The sequence below is a fragment of the Hypomesus nipponensis genome, chromosome 22 (genome assembly GCF_054491055.1).
Source record: "Hypomesus nipponensis isolate SF chromosome 22, ASM5449105v1, whole genome shotgun sequence".
In the NCBI taxonomy this organism is placed as follows: domain Eukaryota; kingdom Metazoa; phylum Chordata; class Actinopteri; order Osmeriformes; family Osmeridae; genus Hypomesus; species Hypomesus nipponensis.
The window spans coordinates 14,716,757-14,731,569 of record NC_140382.1 but is presented as its reverse complement, the minus strand read 5'-3'; the positions used below and the strand labels follow the sequence as shown (position 1 = coordinate 14,731,569).

General features: G+C 44.7%; 1 protein-coding gene across 3 annotated transcripts; it reads right to left on the bottom strand.

Moving 5' to 3' along the window:
- Positions 1 to 42: 42 nt before the first annotated feature.
- smox (spermine oxidase) lies at positions 43 to 13,779 on the bottom strand. 3 transcript variants are annotated; one of them, XM_084687218.1, is made up of 8 exons: positions 13,663 to 13,738; positions 9,222 to 9,303; positions 8,708 to 8,943; positions 7,709 to 7,935; positions 5,918 to 6,091; positions 3,417 to 4,164; positions 1,404 to 1,564; positions 43 to 585 (listed from the first exon to the last, which is right to left on the bottom strand). In XM_084687218.1, the coding sequence occupies exons 3-8, from the start codon at positions 8,913 to 8,915 to the stop codon at positions 439 to 441; spliced, it is 1,665 nt and encodes a 554-aa protein (XP_084543344.1). In that variant the 5' UTR covers positions 8,916 to 8,943; positions 9,222 to 9,303; positions 13,663 to 13,738; the 3' UTR covers positions 43 to 438. The 3 variants fall into 3 exon arrangements, with proteins under 3 accessions (XP_084543344.1, XP_084543343.1, XP_084543345.1); XM_084687217.1 differs by lacking the exon at positions 9,222 to 9,303 and having other exon boundaries at positions 13,663 to 13,779; XM_084687219.1 differs by lacking the exon at positions 13,663 to 13,738 and having other exon boundaries at positions 9,222 to 9,324.
- Positions 13,780 to 14,813: the final 1,034 nt, after the last annotated feature.

The following is a 14,813-nucleotide window of genomic DNA, read 5'->3' as shown; positions in this document are numbered from 1 at the left end:
TATTGAATATCAACAACAAAAAATAACATTTCTTTTCACACATTTACAGTTAATACAGTTTTATTCAGTTCAATCATTCATCTTTTCTTTTTTCAATACCATGACATTAAATACAGAAGGCACTTACAAAAAAATGTTAAATTATAGACATTGTTATATAAACATTAATTTATTGATTAAAAAAGAACAATGAAATGATAAGGACCGGAGATGATGGCGGTACCCATTTTATACAGTACATCTCGTGATTAAAATCTACAGCTTTCTATATCTACAAAACAGTAAAAACAGTATTAATTTATCTTGTTATAATGCCCTACTATGTCTCTTAAATGTATAATTTAATCATTTGAAATATTAAAAAAAAATCATAAAGAAAACATAAACACAAATGGTTTGTTTTTGTTGTCACTAGTCGGTGGTTCCTGTTTATAGGTGTTAGGCTTTTGTGGTGTCTGCATTGTGCAAGTCCTGGTACATCTCTATCAAACGACTGGCCTCCCTCTGGCCTGACAGCAAAGCACCATGGGTAGTGGAATAGTATTTCCTGTGGGTGGCCTCACCAGCAAACAGCACCTGTAATGGCTGAAAGGCAGAGTTGAAAACAAACAGGAGGGGGTAGAGAAAAGGATGCAAAGATGGAGGAAGAGGAGAGAGAACGGATGGGAAGGACAGATGGGAAAGGGTAAAGAAGTCGAAAGAGAAAGAGAGACCCCCAGATTAAAAACAAGCCATTGAATGTGAGCCATTATAACCACATATGTTTGGCCCCAGTACTCCCCTTACTCTGACCTACTTCTGAACATTATATTAGTGTAAGTCTGCTCATTTTAAAAGAGGACGACTCCTTCCACAGCAAAGGCCACCCTGTTCCTTTCTCAGTCTAACATGGCCACACACAGAGATGCAAACACACACACACACAGCATCATGTTTCAAGAGGTCTAGACCCTCCTAACACGGTGTGCGCAGGCTGGTGACACTGCTGTGATGACACCGGCACATTGAGGAGATACCCAGCATGCCCCTGGGACTGTAAACAAACACAGCCTCCAGAGCCCAATGAAAACAAATCCAGTGCCGTAAACACAGTGTCACAAACACAGTGCAGTGTGTGTATAGATGGTAGACTACCATCCTAATCTCACCTCTTCGTTGGAATCTAAATTCAATAACCTTGTCTAATTCAGCGTGTCAAGAGCTAAAATACATGAACAGCGGGGGCACTTCTATGGCACAGAGTAAGGTCCAGAGACAGGGGTGGGTTCATCAGCAGAGCCCTAATATACTCACATGATACCACACCACACATTGAGGTGGAAGTGTGCATGTGTGTGTGCGCGCGCGCGCGTGTGCGTGTGTGTTCATGGGGGAGAAGTAGTTGTAGATAGGGGGTTACTTACCGGGGTCTTGGAGCTCTTGGCGTCGGGCAGAGGCATAGCCAGCCGCTCTACGTCCCCCCCGCTGGACCCCACCCTGGTGAAGGAGTAGGAGCCCCGGATGTAGGGGTTGCTGCCCCACATGGAGCGCAGGATGCGCCGGGGCTTCGGAATGTTGGGGTTCCCTGCGGTCGGGGGGGAAGGAGATGGAGGATAAAGGGAAGGGAGGGTAGGTGGAGTGAGAGAGATGGGCAGTAGGGAGGTGGTGGAAGTATGGAAGGAGGGAAGAGAGAGATGGCGGGGGAGGGGTGGAAGGAAGGTAGGAAGGAAGGGGAGAAAAAGGGAAAAAATGCTTCCGTTCAGTGGTGATTCCAATTGTACAAATGGGTTGTTGCTGTGATGAGACAGTCAGCTGTTGTAGAGCACTCCCAGGAGAGAACAGTTCCTTCCTGACCCAAATATAATCTGTAATTACTTGTCATCTCTCTCCCTCTCTCTCTCTGTCCCTCTCTTCCTAACTTTCCTTTTCTACTATGCTTTCCCTTCCTTTCCCCCAGTCTTTGTGCCTTCTTCTTCTGCCCCTCTCCACTTCTGTATTCACGTCCTCTCTCTCTCTTCGGTCTTTCTTTAATCTACCATAGGTCAAGAATCATTCAGCTGTTTTCATGAAGGTGCTACATGAGCTAACACTACAGCAACCTCAGTCTCTCCCAGGTCAGCACAGGAGATTGAACCAATCTGACCTACATCAGGATTTTGTTTGTGTGTGTTCTGGTTCTCATAACATTCACAGTTTACATTCACAAACTGTCTGATGTCATCACCAAGCAACCAGCTAATTGTCTTTGTTATTTGCTAGAAATTATGCTGAGCTCAAATGTTCAAAAGTCCACCTGCTGCCATACTGCAAGTTGTTAAAAGTAACGAACTGCTCTGGGCTGCAATAGAAAGGCATTACCAGAGGCCCAATATGGTTTGTAACCTTATGCACACTTACAGTATATATACATACAGATTATATGTACTTGATATTTAAAGACATGGCGTCAACTGAAATGCTATTTGATTCAGTAGACAACACAGGGAGAGCCATCTTTCCCTGTTCACAGGTTGAACAACTTATATGTTTGCAAGCTTCTGAACAACAGAGCTCAAAATAAACGACCAGTACCCATATTTAGGCAACGCCGAAGGTGAAAAGTATCTGAAGGACAAGACCAAGTAGACAAGCCAAGTTGGAGGAAAGTACACCTTGTTTGATTTATTAGCTGGGTGAAACAGGAATCATTCTTCAACCTATGTGTACGTTAGCAGACTCAACAATAGATTTTCTGACATCGGGTGAAGGGTTATTGTGAAAAACAGCTCTGAAGTGATAATGAAGGCCACAGCCTTGTAATTTGTGTGAATGTGTGTGTGTGTGTGTTGAAATAGAGGTTGTTTTACATCCGTTTTAACATGGTGCAATTTTATGAGTCATTCAGCATCACGCAACAGCCTCTACTAGACTTTACCTCTAGGCCACGAGTGATGTCATTTCCTGTATCTAGAACGTGAGGCCCCACGAAAGGGAATCACTGTATTCTCACTGCTCATGTGATTGGCTGAGCAGCAGTGATGTTTTACAGCCCCAAGGTTTCAGTGTGAGAGAGGAACTGATAGCTAGTCTGAGATAAACCGCTGCATTCTATAATAAATGTACCTTTGACATTTCTAAAGATATATTATAGTACCTTAAATATTTTCCAGTGTTGTAGCTTAAACCTGACAGTAAAATCTAGTTTAATATGCAAATGGTTATAGTGTATGATCCAGGTTAGCTGTCTATCTGTTTGTGAGTCCATGTGTGTCTGTGTCTGTATGTACATATGTATAAATGTGTGTGTGTGTTTGTGTCTGTGCCTGTCTGTATGTGTGCTTGTCTGTATATGTATAGCCTATATATATATATAATGGGTCTGCGTTAACACCGTTAATAACGCATTTAACTGACAGCACTAATACATATTTATAAAGTGTGTGTGTGTGCATCCTGACCTGTGAAGCGTCTCAGCAGCTCAGTGCAGGTCTCGGCCACCGTCTCGTCGTCGCAGCGCTCCATGAGCAGGGCCTCCTGCCCGCAGATCCAGCCGCTCAGCATGTAGCCGTAGCGCTCGGGCGGGTACAGCACGTCGAAGCTGCAGATCTTCCGGTACCACAGCTCCTCTGGGTAGACCGGCTGCTCCAGCAGGGCCTCGTCCTCCCACACAAACTGGATGCTGTTGCACTCGGGGCTCCAGAACGGCTCGGCAAACTCCAGGAATATCTTGTCGGTGGTGCTGATGCCCAGCTTCTCGATGGCGAGGACTTTTTCCTCGGGCAAGGAAGGTGAGAAAAGGGCCTCGTGGCCCTTCTTGAGCACGCCCAGTGAGGCGGTGACGATGACGTGGTCGGCGGCGATCCACTCCTGGTCCTGACACTCCACCTGGATGGGATGGCGCAGGGCCGGGGGGGCACAGCAGCCCCCGTCACGTCGGTCGTCGTTGTGGTCGTCGGTGCCGCGGTTGCAGTCGCTGTTACCGTGGGCGATCTCCTCCTGTTGTTGGGCGGAATAGTTCCAGTGGATGCGACGGACGGGCTTTCCCAATCGGATGGTGCGGGAGGGGATGTCCTGGGCCAAGAGCTCCACGATCTTCATGAAGCCTCCAGGGATGACGTGGTGGGCGCCCGGGATCTCTGTCCACTCGCCAAACTCACTCAGCGACACCTCGTCCATACTGGGGGAACTGCTTTCACAGCTCTCCACCTGGTGGACCACACACACACACACACAAATACAAATAAATCATGATGACTCACCTTATCATCGATCTAAAATTGTCAGCACTGCAGGTAGCAGACTTTTCTCTGGCATGTGCCATTATTAGAACACAGGCAATGCTAAATAAAACTCTGTTCTGGTTTGTTTTCAATTCTCTCGCTGTAGCACTAATACTGTCTCATATAGACCAATGACCAAGCCCTAAATTCTTTTTTTTAAATAAAACCATGCATTTCCAACTCCAATTCATAACTTTAAACCCCCATGCAGATAGGACGGGAAGTGATCATGTCAACAGGAGTGCTCGACAATAACAACCACATTGAGGTAAATATATACTTCTAAAATCCTCATCCACCTCAGCCTGTGTCTGACATCCCACTTGGCCACCATTTTGTTGTTTGTACTTTGTATTCTTTCTATTGTGTTAACAAACTGACCTTTCTAATCAACGATTAAGTTTGCCTCTTTGGGTGTGATTACAAAGTGCAAGTGCTCAGGTCAAAGAGCAAACCCCAACTAATGTGTTTATGAGACTAAAGGCAATATGACTGGAAAAGCCAGCACAACCATTTTTACGTCAAGCAATAAAACTTGCTTTTGTGTGATATGGCATGTTCACAGAACTTTGTGTAACTTACACGCCTAAACAATTAAAATTTATGTCATTCAACTGAATGAGAAAACTGGTTTTGAACTGCCCAAGGACCAAAATGTTCTCAAAGGTGTTCTCACACATGAGTAAGAGGACTCATGTCAAAAAATAGCATGCAAATACAGTTCTTACGGACACAAATGTTCTCAAAGTTCAGTCAAGACAATCAGGTATTAGATTTGAGCATTTATTGTTACATGACATGGACATGTAGATTAACTTTGGCAGAGTGGATGATCTAAGGGAAGCACTCCCTGCCTCCTCGATGCAACACATACATACATGACATATGAGGCAGGGAGCAATAGAGATATAATCCCCCTGATGGATAGAACATAGACAGCACGGGGGAGAAGGGGACGGTGGAGGGTGGCAGCAGCACTGATCATACAACAACCGGGGTGAGTGTGTGCATATCTGCTCGTCTTTTAAGACGCCTTATTGGACGTGGCCCAATGGATATGCACTGCTAACATGGGTGTGGTAGTGGGTGGAGTAAAGGAAGGTGGAGTAAGACGCCTTACGTCCCCGATAAATGAATGATGCGCGCTGCCTGATTGCCCTGCCTGAACTAGCTGCGCTTATGTATTCTCACGCATAAGTAAGAGGACTAGTATGCAAATACAGTTCTTACTGGCAAGTGAGAGAAGATATTTCTTTGAAAGGAAATTGAGCAACGTGTCATAGCAAGAGAGACTGTGGCTAACCTCTCTCCCCCAGGACCCAAACATTTCCCTCCGGCAGGAGGCTGCGTTCCGTCAGGACCAACACCTCATGCCACAAGGACCGTTTCTTCCCACCCAGTACATAAAATATCTCTCATAAACGTATTATAAAGAGATTATACAGGTGAGATACACCCAGAAAGCCTGAAGGCACACACACTATTTACATTACATTTACATTTAACAGACGCTCTGATCCACAGCGACTTACAGTACGTACAGGGACATTCCCCCGAGGCAAGTAGGGTGAAGTGCCTTGCCCAAGGACACAACGTCATTTGGCACAACCGGAAAACGAACCGGCAACCTTCTGATTAATAGCCCGATTCCCTAACCCTATCTCAGCCAGCTGACATACCTTGAGGTACTGCTGCAGCATGGATAGCTTGAGCCTCTTGGTGCTCTCCAAGTCGTCGGGGTCCAGCATGATCTTCTTGCGGACCACGTCGCGCGTGAACACCCCCACGCTGTTCTGGCTCTCGGCACACACTGGCTTTCCGTTCTGGAAGAACTCCTGAGTCAACTCGTACACCTGGACGGGCGGACGTTCAAGTTTATTTTTATGTGCATATCAACAAAGGTATTACATTTACCCTTAAATATAACATAGGCATTACTACATACCCTTGAGGGTTTAGGTTGGTTGAGGGGCAGTTTTATGGGCGTATGTGAAGCCCTCTGTGACATGCTTGCGTGTAAAAAGGGCTATACAAATACATTTGATTTGATTTGACTGTCACAAACACAAATAAGATACTGTAAGGCCTGTTTACTCTTTAGCCAGCCAGTTGTTCTCTACTAGCCAATTAAACAATTGTAGAACTGAATGTAAATTCTGCCACTAATAACATTCAGTCTCTGGGCAAAATGTCACCAAACAAGCTAACCCAAGAACTCTCCAACCTTTTATACAGTGGTGATAATAGGTGAAATAGTGATAAAAGGAGTAAAAGTAAATAATTAGATACTTGAAACTAGCCTAGTCGTGAACGTGTGTGTAACTCCAAGTCTTGTCAACTTGTGTTCTTTAGGCATTTGAATTCCTTAAAAAGTGCCATGCTACACCAGTGCATGTTCAAACATCCACGTAGTGTGTGTCTCATCATGCCTGCATTCTTCTCCATTGTTCTTCAATGCCCAACAAAACACAGCAGCCTTGTTAGCAATTCTGCTAAGTGATAACTAATGGGGCTGCTTCCCAGGCAAGACTAGGCATTAGGCACAGTGGGGAAGCTAGCGCTTGGCGCACTGCTCTGCCCCCGAGGACCGATGAGCATGTTTTAAGTGGGTCACTTACGGACAAGAGACAGTGGAGGACACAAACACCCATCCTACTGTTGCATCAAAACAACACGTACTGAGCAAGCTATGTATACAAGGGAAATATTAGTCTATTCTCGGAATATGATACTATTTCATGAGACGTACATTTTGTCGTCTGGCATTAAAGCGTAGTAGTGCTTTAGTTGAAGTAACTGCCATGTGCTACAGAGATAAACTTGTACACACACAAACACATAATCAACACAACAGCATTCCAGTGTAGTCTAGTGCTCTGCCAGGCAGGAAGCTGTGGAGTGATTAAGGTGAACTGTAAGGAGGGACGAGGGTGTTGACAAGCACATTTGCTGCATGTGTCTGATTATTGTTAGTCTGATTGGTGGTGAGGCAGGCCATGTGGAGTGTGTAACATAACGCCTTCAGGAAGCTGGGCAACAAGGCTCTAGACACTTCACCAGAGCAACTGTGTGTGTGTGTGTGTGTGTGTGTGCTTTGTGAGTGTTTACACTGAGATGTTTGAGTGTGACAGAGTACATGGTTTATCATCGTACATGTGGACCCCAGGAAGAATAGCTGGTGTCTTTGGCATCAGCTAATGGGGATCCGAATCAAATCAAATCAAATCGTTGTACACAGGTGCAAGCATGGCATTTTCAAAGCAGCATTAAGCACAAATTACTGAGTGCAAGTGTGTACGCAATTTCATGTTTTTAAGCACCTTCAAGCATGACCTGCGCTCATGACTCAAAAGGCCAGTTTATAATGCTGCGCTATGTGTGACTCATACATGTGTGTGTGTGTGTGTGCGTGTGTGAGTGAGTGAGCACACCAGTATATGCAAGTGTGTGTGTGTGTTTCTCTCTCACACCTCATTGTACAGGTCACTGAACTCTTCCACCAGATCCTTAGGGATCCTCCTGCCACTGTTGGTCTGGTAGTGTGCCACGCCGTTCTTGGTGTACAGGCTGATGCGTCCCACAGACCGCTCGCCGTCCGTGGTGAGCTCCAGCAGCCCGTTGTCCTCCGCCAAGTGGTACACTGGGTTTCCGTTGGCGCCATGGATCCAAGTCGCTCCGAGCTCCAAAGTCGCTTTGCCTGGGGGGAGATCAAGGAGGATGGTTTGTTTTATTTATTTATTTATTTTTTGAATGAAAAGGCCCTTTGGTTGCATTTGAAAAAAAATCTGATTTGAGTGGAAGTTATCGAATCAAAGCCCAGCCACTTATCTGAAACGACGTACTTGAGCTGTACTCAAGGCATGCTTATTTAACAACCCAGTACCAGAGATGTTAATTACCTCAGCTAATGATGATGATAATTACAGTGTAAAGACAAGTCAACAAGTTGGTGTTTATACAACCGGCACAACCCACTAATTGACAGATTCAGCAATGTTATCTGTATACTGTCATATAGTTGACATGGTTGTGACAGTAGCCTACCATTTATCTTTGTTTGTCTCTCTTGTCTTGTAACTGAATATAGGTTGGTAGCCTGTTGACCAATAATGCATCCACTTACAAAGAGGCTCTCCAAATGTTACAAACATCAATGTATTCATGCAGTCCCTGTGAGTAAAGAGGGGAATTATCTTTGCTACCTTGAAATTGCAGTTTTTCAGGTTGACCATAAGTAGACAATTGTGATTGGTGCGTCTCTCCCAGATTTGAAATGGTGAATTTGTCAGATTTATAGTTTGGGTTGCCAGATTCACTTGTCACGCAGTTAAGAGGCATCATCAGATTCAATATGAACAACATTTGTGTCAATTTGCTTTGTATTAGTACGTAAAAGGGACACTGTTCCCTTCTTAACGTACATTTTCAATTTCGCAAAAAGTTGAAATGAACACGGAAATCCGCCTCACCGTGCTGAACACTTTGAACTCTTCCTCCAATTCGGTCGGAAGCCTCTAGGACTGTGACATCTGTGAAGCCGTGTTCCTGGAGGAGCTTGGTGGCGGCGAGGCCGGACAAGCCCGCGCCGATCACTACTATTCGAGGCTGCCGGTGAGTGCGTAAGCCGCTACTAAGAGGATCATCAGTGCTGTCTGACGAAATTTCACAACTTTGCATTGCCGTCCAAGCTCCTCTTTTAGGGGATCTGGAGCGATAAACAAAAAAGACGTATGACGACACGATGGAGTCAGGAGGCCAGAACAGAAATACTAGCACACCGCAACAATAGAGTCAAGGAATCTATTGATTTCAGTGTGAAGTAAGTTGAAAGCACTTCCCGCTAAAACCAAACCCTAAACACAGAAGCTCCCTATCAAGTCCCTTTATGACATCAATACATTCTGAAAAAAATATTTCATAGCAACAGAGAAAATGTAGAAACAACATAAACATGAATATGGGTGGTAAACCTTAATTACAAACCTGTTGTCAAGTACATTCTCACACAAAATGTTCACCCAAGATAGCACCTCTAGGACCCAGTTTCCCTGACATTGGTGGGGGCCTTTCCGTCGAAGAGGAAAACACAGTGGGGGTGGGCATATTTAGAAACACAACCCGCTGATCACATTTTACTAGTATAATATGCCTCATGTGCAGTGGAAACAAGATGTGGCGTTGATAGATTGAGGGTGTGTTACATGTTGACAACAAAACCCTCAAACGTGAAAGCTTTCTCTCAGATGTGGTGCAGTCAGATGACGTTTTTCCACCACATTCCATTCCTAACAGATGTCAAACATGAGTGCTTTTAAGCAGACAAGGGGCCTGGGGGAAAAGAGGGTTTGAAGGCAGGCACAGCTGGAGACGAGAAAACAAGGAGGTAGGGTGAGAAGAGAGGGATAGGGGAGGTTATGGAGCAGAGGAGCATCAAGGAAAACAGAACCCAGTGACAGGTTGAGCTATGAAGCGGAAGAGCTTGAGGGAGACAGGAGGAAAAGAGGGAGGGAGGACCAAGAAACACACGAAAAGCAAGAGATGACAGTGTTAGGAAACTGCTCCCAAAAAATGCAGCAGTTTCATAGGTCTTATCCATCCATCCAAAAGCATATTTGTCCTCAGAGCACTCCCACGTGTGTAGCCGGCCCCTTTCCCAAACACACACAAACACATAACACCTCCCCGCTTTGTTACTATGGCAACAGAGGACACATGGGCACGCACATGGCGCTGCACTGAGGAACACGCCGACAAGTTCAAAAAGCTGATATCTCCTGCAATGAAAAGCGCTTACACACACTCCAGTTCAGCCACCCATCCATCTCAGAACAACTGTGTTTGTGCATACGATAGACCTACACAGGGTCTTTGTTGTTGCCCTGAACCTTAAAATGATCAGGTAGGCAGTTATTTTAGTTAACACAATATGCTAACACAGAGAAGCAGATAGAACACTACAACGACAATTCAATACCTAATTCTATTGCAGGTCAAACTCAAAGATGATTGGCACCACCAGCATCACATCTTTCCCCCCATTATTTTCTCTAATGTTGCACAAGTTGTGTAACATTATAGTCGCAATACAGCCATCCAGAACTTTACTGAGCTGTGTTCCCACTGTAAACAGCTGTGTCCATCACATGATGAATGAGGGATGTGGCGGGGGGGGGGGGGGGGGGGGAGGGAGAGGAAGGGCCTCTCAGCTTCTCCTTGACCAAGTATTGATTAAGCAACAGGCTACACGTTGACTGCCAGTCACTCAAACCAGTCAGACATGTGCTGACTATATTTGAATGAACCAGAAAAATAAGGCTTATGGTTGAATGGCAGACGAGAAGTGAATGACACTGATGTAAATTCTTGAGAAATGTACATTTACATTTAGCCATTTAGCAGACGTTCTTATCCAGAGCGACTTACAGTAAGTACAGGGACATTCCCCCCGAGGCAAGTAGGGTGAAGTGCCTTGCACAAGGATACGTCGTTTGGTGTCGCTCAGCCATCTGACTCCGACTATTCTGTCAATGGTTTTGTAATGGAACTGTTAGTTGCATATTAGGCTTTTTAAGTGTGGTGACGTTAAGGCTGGATATTTTTTGACTCGCCTTAGAGATTTCCTCATCTATCAGACAAGCTAAAACTCTATCTGTTAAAATGACACAGCCCCAAAATTCCATCCAAGTTGATCCTGGCTAAGGCTGTTCTAATCTTGCAATTCCTAACATATATTTTCTAGGACAAACCTTGCCATGAATGAAAAAGCCTGAGTAATCACTAGAATTACGACATTCATCAACTATAATATTTCCCAAACTTCCAGACCCTGAGTGGCTGTCTACCAGAGTTAGTATAACAAAGCACATGGTAATTAAAATGCTTAGTATTCTTGTTTTATCTTAAATCCCTGACACACAAACGTTCTTTTCATAGTTATGAATGGTTGAGTTGAGGGTAAATATAGAGCGGAGGCTACAAGTCCTTGTGAGATAACCACAGAACATCAACAGAGTCACCAGAGAACCCATTTGCAAATCCACAATGGGGTGTGATGTCATTGTGTCATTTTAGGTCACAAGCCCTAACCTAAGAGGAGCACGTGGAACTCATTCACAGGGCCCATGGGGCCCATGGAAGAGCTGCACCACAGGGCCCCCCCACTTAGCTGCAACGTGGGGGGGGGAATGCTTTGAAGAGCGTGAGTGACAACACTGATGTGGCTTCTGAACACACCTGTTTATCACTGGCAGATTCACTATGAGGAAATAAACAAAACACTTGATCGACAAAAAAATTTGAAAAGGGTGAAACTACCGACTGTGGCTATCAATCACATCGTACCCTCTATTACTCTATTAGCTCAAACATGCACATCCTTCTGAACCGGTTCTTCTTTTGTTTCTCTAGAAACATCCTGTGTCCAGCAGTCTTCCAAAGCTGTCGGCGCTGCCTGTGATCCATCCTTGTGTCTTGGCAAGTGCGGAAGCAAAAACCCCCACCACCCCCACCTCTCTCTCCATCCTAACACCCCTCCTCCTCAGCATCCACTCCAAGAATAAAAAAGTAAATCAAACAAACGTGTGCCATTTAGTTCCACTACATTTCCTCTGCCCAAGGTGATTCATCTTTAGGAAAAACAGGGCTGATGCAAACCAACAACACACGTGCCTCCATCCATCAGATCACAGTGCTGGGAGTGCCTGCTGGTGAGTCATTAATAGTTCATTAAGGTAGAAACTACGGAGAAATACCTTCCTCCACCAGTCGCATGAGAAGCCATGTTGACATTCAACGTCATTACTACAGAACACTAGTAAGTAGTAGAAAGAGTACCGCTGCAACAGACAAAGTATTAGATAAAGTAAAGAGACGCCCTCATACTTTCTTTTTCTGACTTTTATTCTCCCTCTATCTCTCTCTCTCTCTCTCTCTCTCTCTCTCTCTCTCTCTCTCTCTCTCTCTCTATCTCTCTCTCTCCATCCCTCTCCACCTCTCTCCCTCTCTCTCCACATCTCTCTCTCGCCCTCTCTCCCTCTCTCTCCATGCTGCCATCACTGGCTGATTGTGTTATCCCTGCCTAGTTAATGCCCTTCCCACATGCCACCCCTTCTTACTGACTGAACCCAAATGACGGGTCGGTGGCACTCTGATAGGAGTCTGGCACTCTGATAGGAGTGCCACGCTTGCTTTACCCACAAACCAGCATCTTTTTATCTGACTGTCAGTCCTTCCAGGAACAAGGATAGCTAGCAGGGGGAGTGGAGGGGTGGAGTGCTGTCTTCCAGTTCTGTGAGATCCGCACAGTGCACACTTTTTTCCAAACCAACATTCCCTCATCTGGTCAGCTGTCAACATTCACAGCTGCTTCCAAGATCACTTCATAATCAAACCCCAGTCCGCCACTTACAGCACAGTGTGCAGGTATAACGTCACACTTCCCTTGACATCAAAAAGCTTTTCCCAGCTGCCCCAGCTGCCCCAGTGGGGCTTCATGCCAAGGCCCAGACATTCCACACTTGTATCCCAGCTCCGGTGCTCTTGAGTTGGACAGCCCCCACCACCCCTACCCACCCCCACCTCCTGGATGTCATCCTAGGACTTAACAGGAGTGTGATGTCCTGAGACCAACGTGGTAATGCCAAAGGTAAACACAAGACTTGAAGGAATGGCAATACATTGCTAGTGCCAGTAGGGTAGAGATGCTTAATTCTTTGGTGATAATGGGGGAATCAACCTAAAGTACGAGATGTGTGCGTATATCTCACCCAAAGTCAGGACAGACGGATCAAATTACGTACACTTAACAATAATAGCGTCAAAACGTTCAAATCTTGAAAACGTAGGCTAATTACATTGCATCAAACCCTCCATTTCCAACATAATATGCATTACACTGTAACAAAGAAGCAAAACGGAAAATAAAACGGACATCACGCCGAAAGCAAGAAAATCGTATGGATTCCATTACTGACACTATTGAATACGCTGACTATCGAGGAGCGCTCTACCGTATTGCTGCCACGTAATAGATGTGTAGCCTACTGCCAAAGTGGCAATACAACAAGCAGTTCCAAACAAAGAAAGATAAACAGTTATGTAATGTTTTCATCTTCACTAAATTGCGGTCTTTAGGATTAGCAATATAGTTATGACATCTCTTGACATTTGAGAGACAAAAATACATTGATTTTGCGAACATTTATATCAAATCAAGTTATTGAAAATGTACTCAACAATAGTAGTTAATAGTATTAATGCTCGCTATTATATTTCGTTATAATCAATGTGTAACCTTTGCTTACACACTTGCCTATATCTACTCCACGCAGACAGCTGTACTCAGCTGATCACTTATTTAGACAACCAACCTTGTAAACAGCTCAACATGCTAAACCAACCAAGCTTAGTTCCAAATGGTCGTTACCTGACTCTGTTAGTCTTCAGTTTTAAACGTGAGAATCCTTCTCTTTTCTTTGTGCTCTTCCTCTACCCGGCTCCGCTTTGTATTTATGTGTGCCTTGAAACCAGAAGCAGCCAGTTTCACTGTCGCCGCTGCCTCTTACTTAATAATAATGAGCAACGTGACGTTTTACTGGAAGACCAAGCCTACTGTTTCTGCGCGCGCACGCGGTGCTTAATTGTTTCAGGACTGGGACCCTTTCAGATTGCAGCAAAAATCGAGTCCTTATGTTATAGTTAGAATTGTGCAACTGCTTGTAAGTTGAGCGTTGGCTTGTATATTGCATTCAATTGCATTTTGAAGATAAAATGATTTAAATACTTAAATAGTCAGATGTCAGGGATAGCTAGCAGGAGGAGTGGAGGGGTGGAGTGCTGTCTTCCAGTTCTGTGAGATCCTCAAGTCAGATAGTCAGAGTCAGATGGCTGAGCGGTGCGGGAGTTGGACTAGTATTCAGAAGATTGCTGGATCGATTCCCTGCTGTGCCAGATGACGTTGTGTCCTTAGGCAAGGCACTTCACTCTACTTGCCTCGGGGGCAATGTACTTTCTGTAAGGCACTCTTGATAAGAGTGTCTATTAAATGTAAATACTTCACTTGAAATATTCTCTATTAGCAGTAGTCTAAAAATGTTTTATTTGAATAAGAAAATTGTCGGGGTTGTTGCGGACAGGAGAGTGGGTATTTGGCAAAGCACATGCCTTTCAACAGCCAGTATCCATAAACAGTGTTCTACGGCCAAGTCACAGGTAGGTATAGTCTATAAACTGGCACAAGAGCATACAGACTTCCTAAACTAGTTAGCTATCTTAGCTTGTAGATTATTAAAGAGGATGTGCACCTGAAAGAGTGAATAGTTGCTGCCTGTAATCAAGGACCAGGTTGACAACCGAGGGGGTTTGAATCCATAAAAAAAAAAAAAAAAAAACTTATTTGTCTAAATAAATGCTTCTTAAGAATTGACCCTGTCCTGTTGGACGGTTTGTATTGCATACAGTCACAGCAGTATAACAGAAAACTCTAACATGTGCATTGTAAACCTATTGACCTCTCCAAGGAAGTCCATCAGACGGTTAGGGAGTAGTTCACATTCGGGCGGATGGCCCTTCAACATT

Coding starts and splice junctions, on each gene's coding strand:
- smox (XM_084687217.1), bottom strand. CDS start 8,915: ATGCAAAGTTGTGAAATTTCGTCAGACAGCACTGATGATCCTCTTAGT. Junction 6,092..7,708: donor TCAGTGACCTGTACAATGAG/GTGTGAGAGAGA, acceptor CCGCCCGTCCAG/GTGTACGAGTTGACTCAGGA. Junction 1,565..3,416: donor GCTGCTGAGACGCTTCACAG/GTCAGGATGCAC, acceptor CCCCGACCGCAG/GGAACCCCAACATTCCGAAG.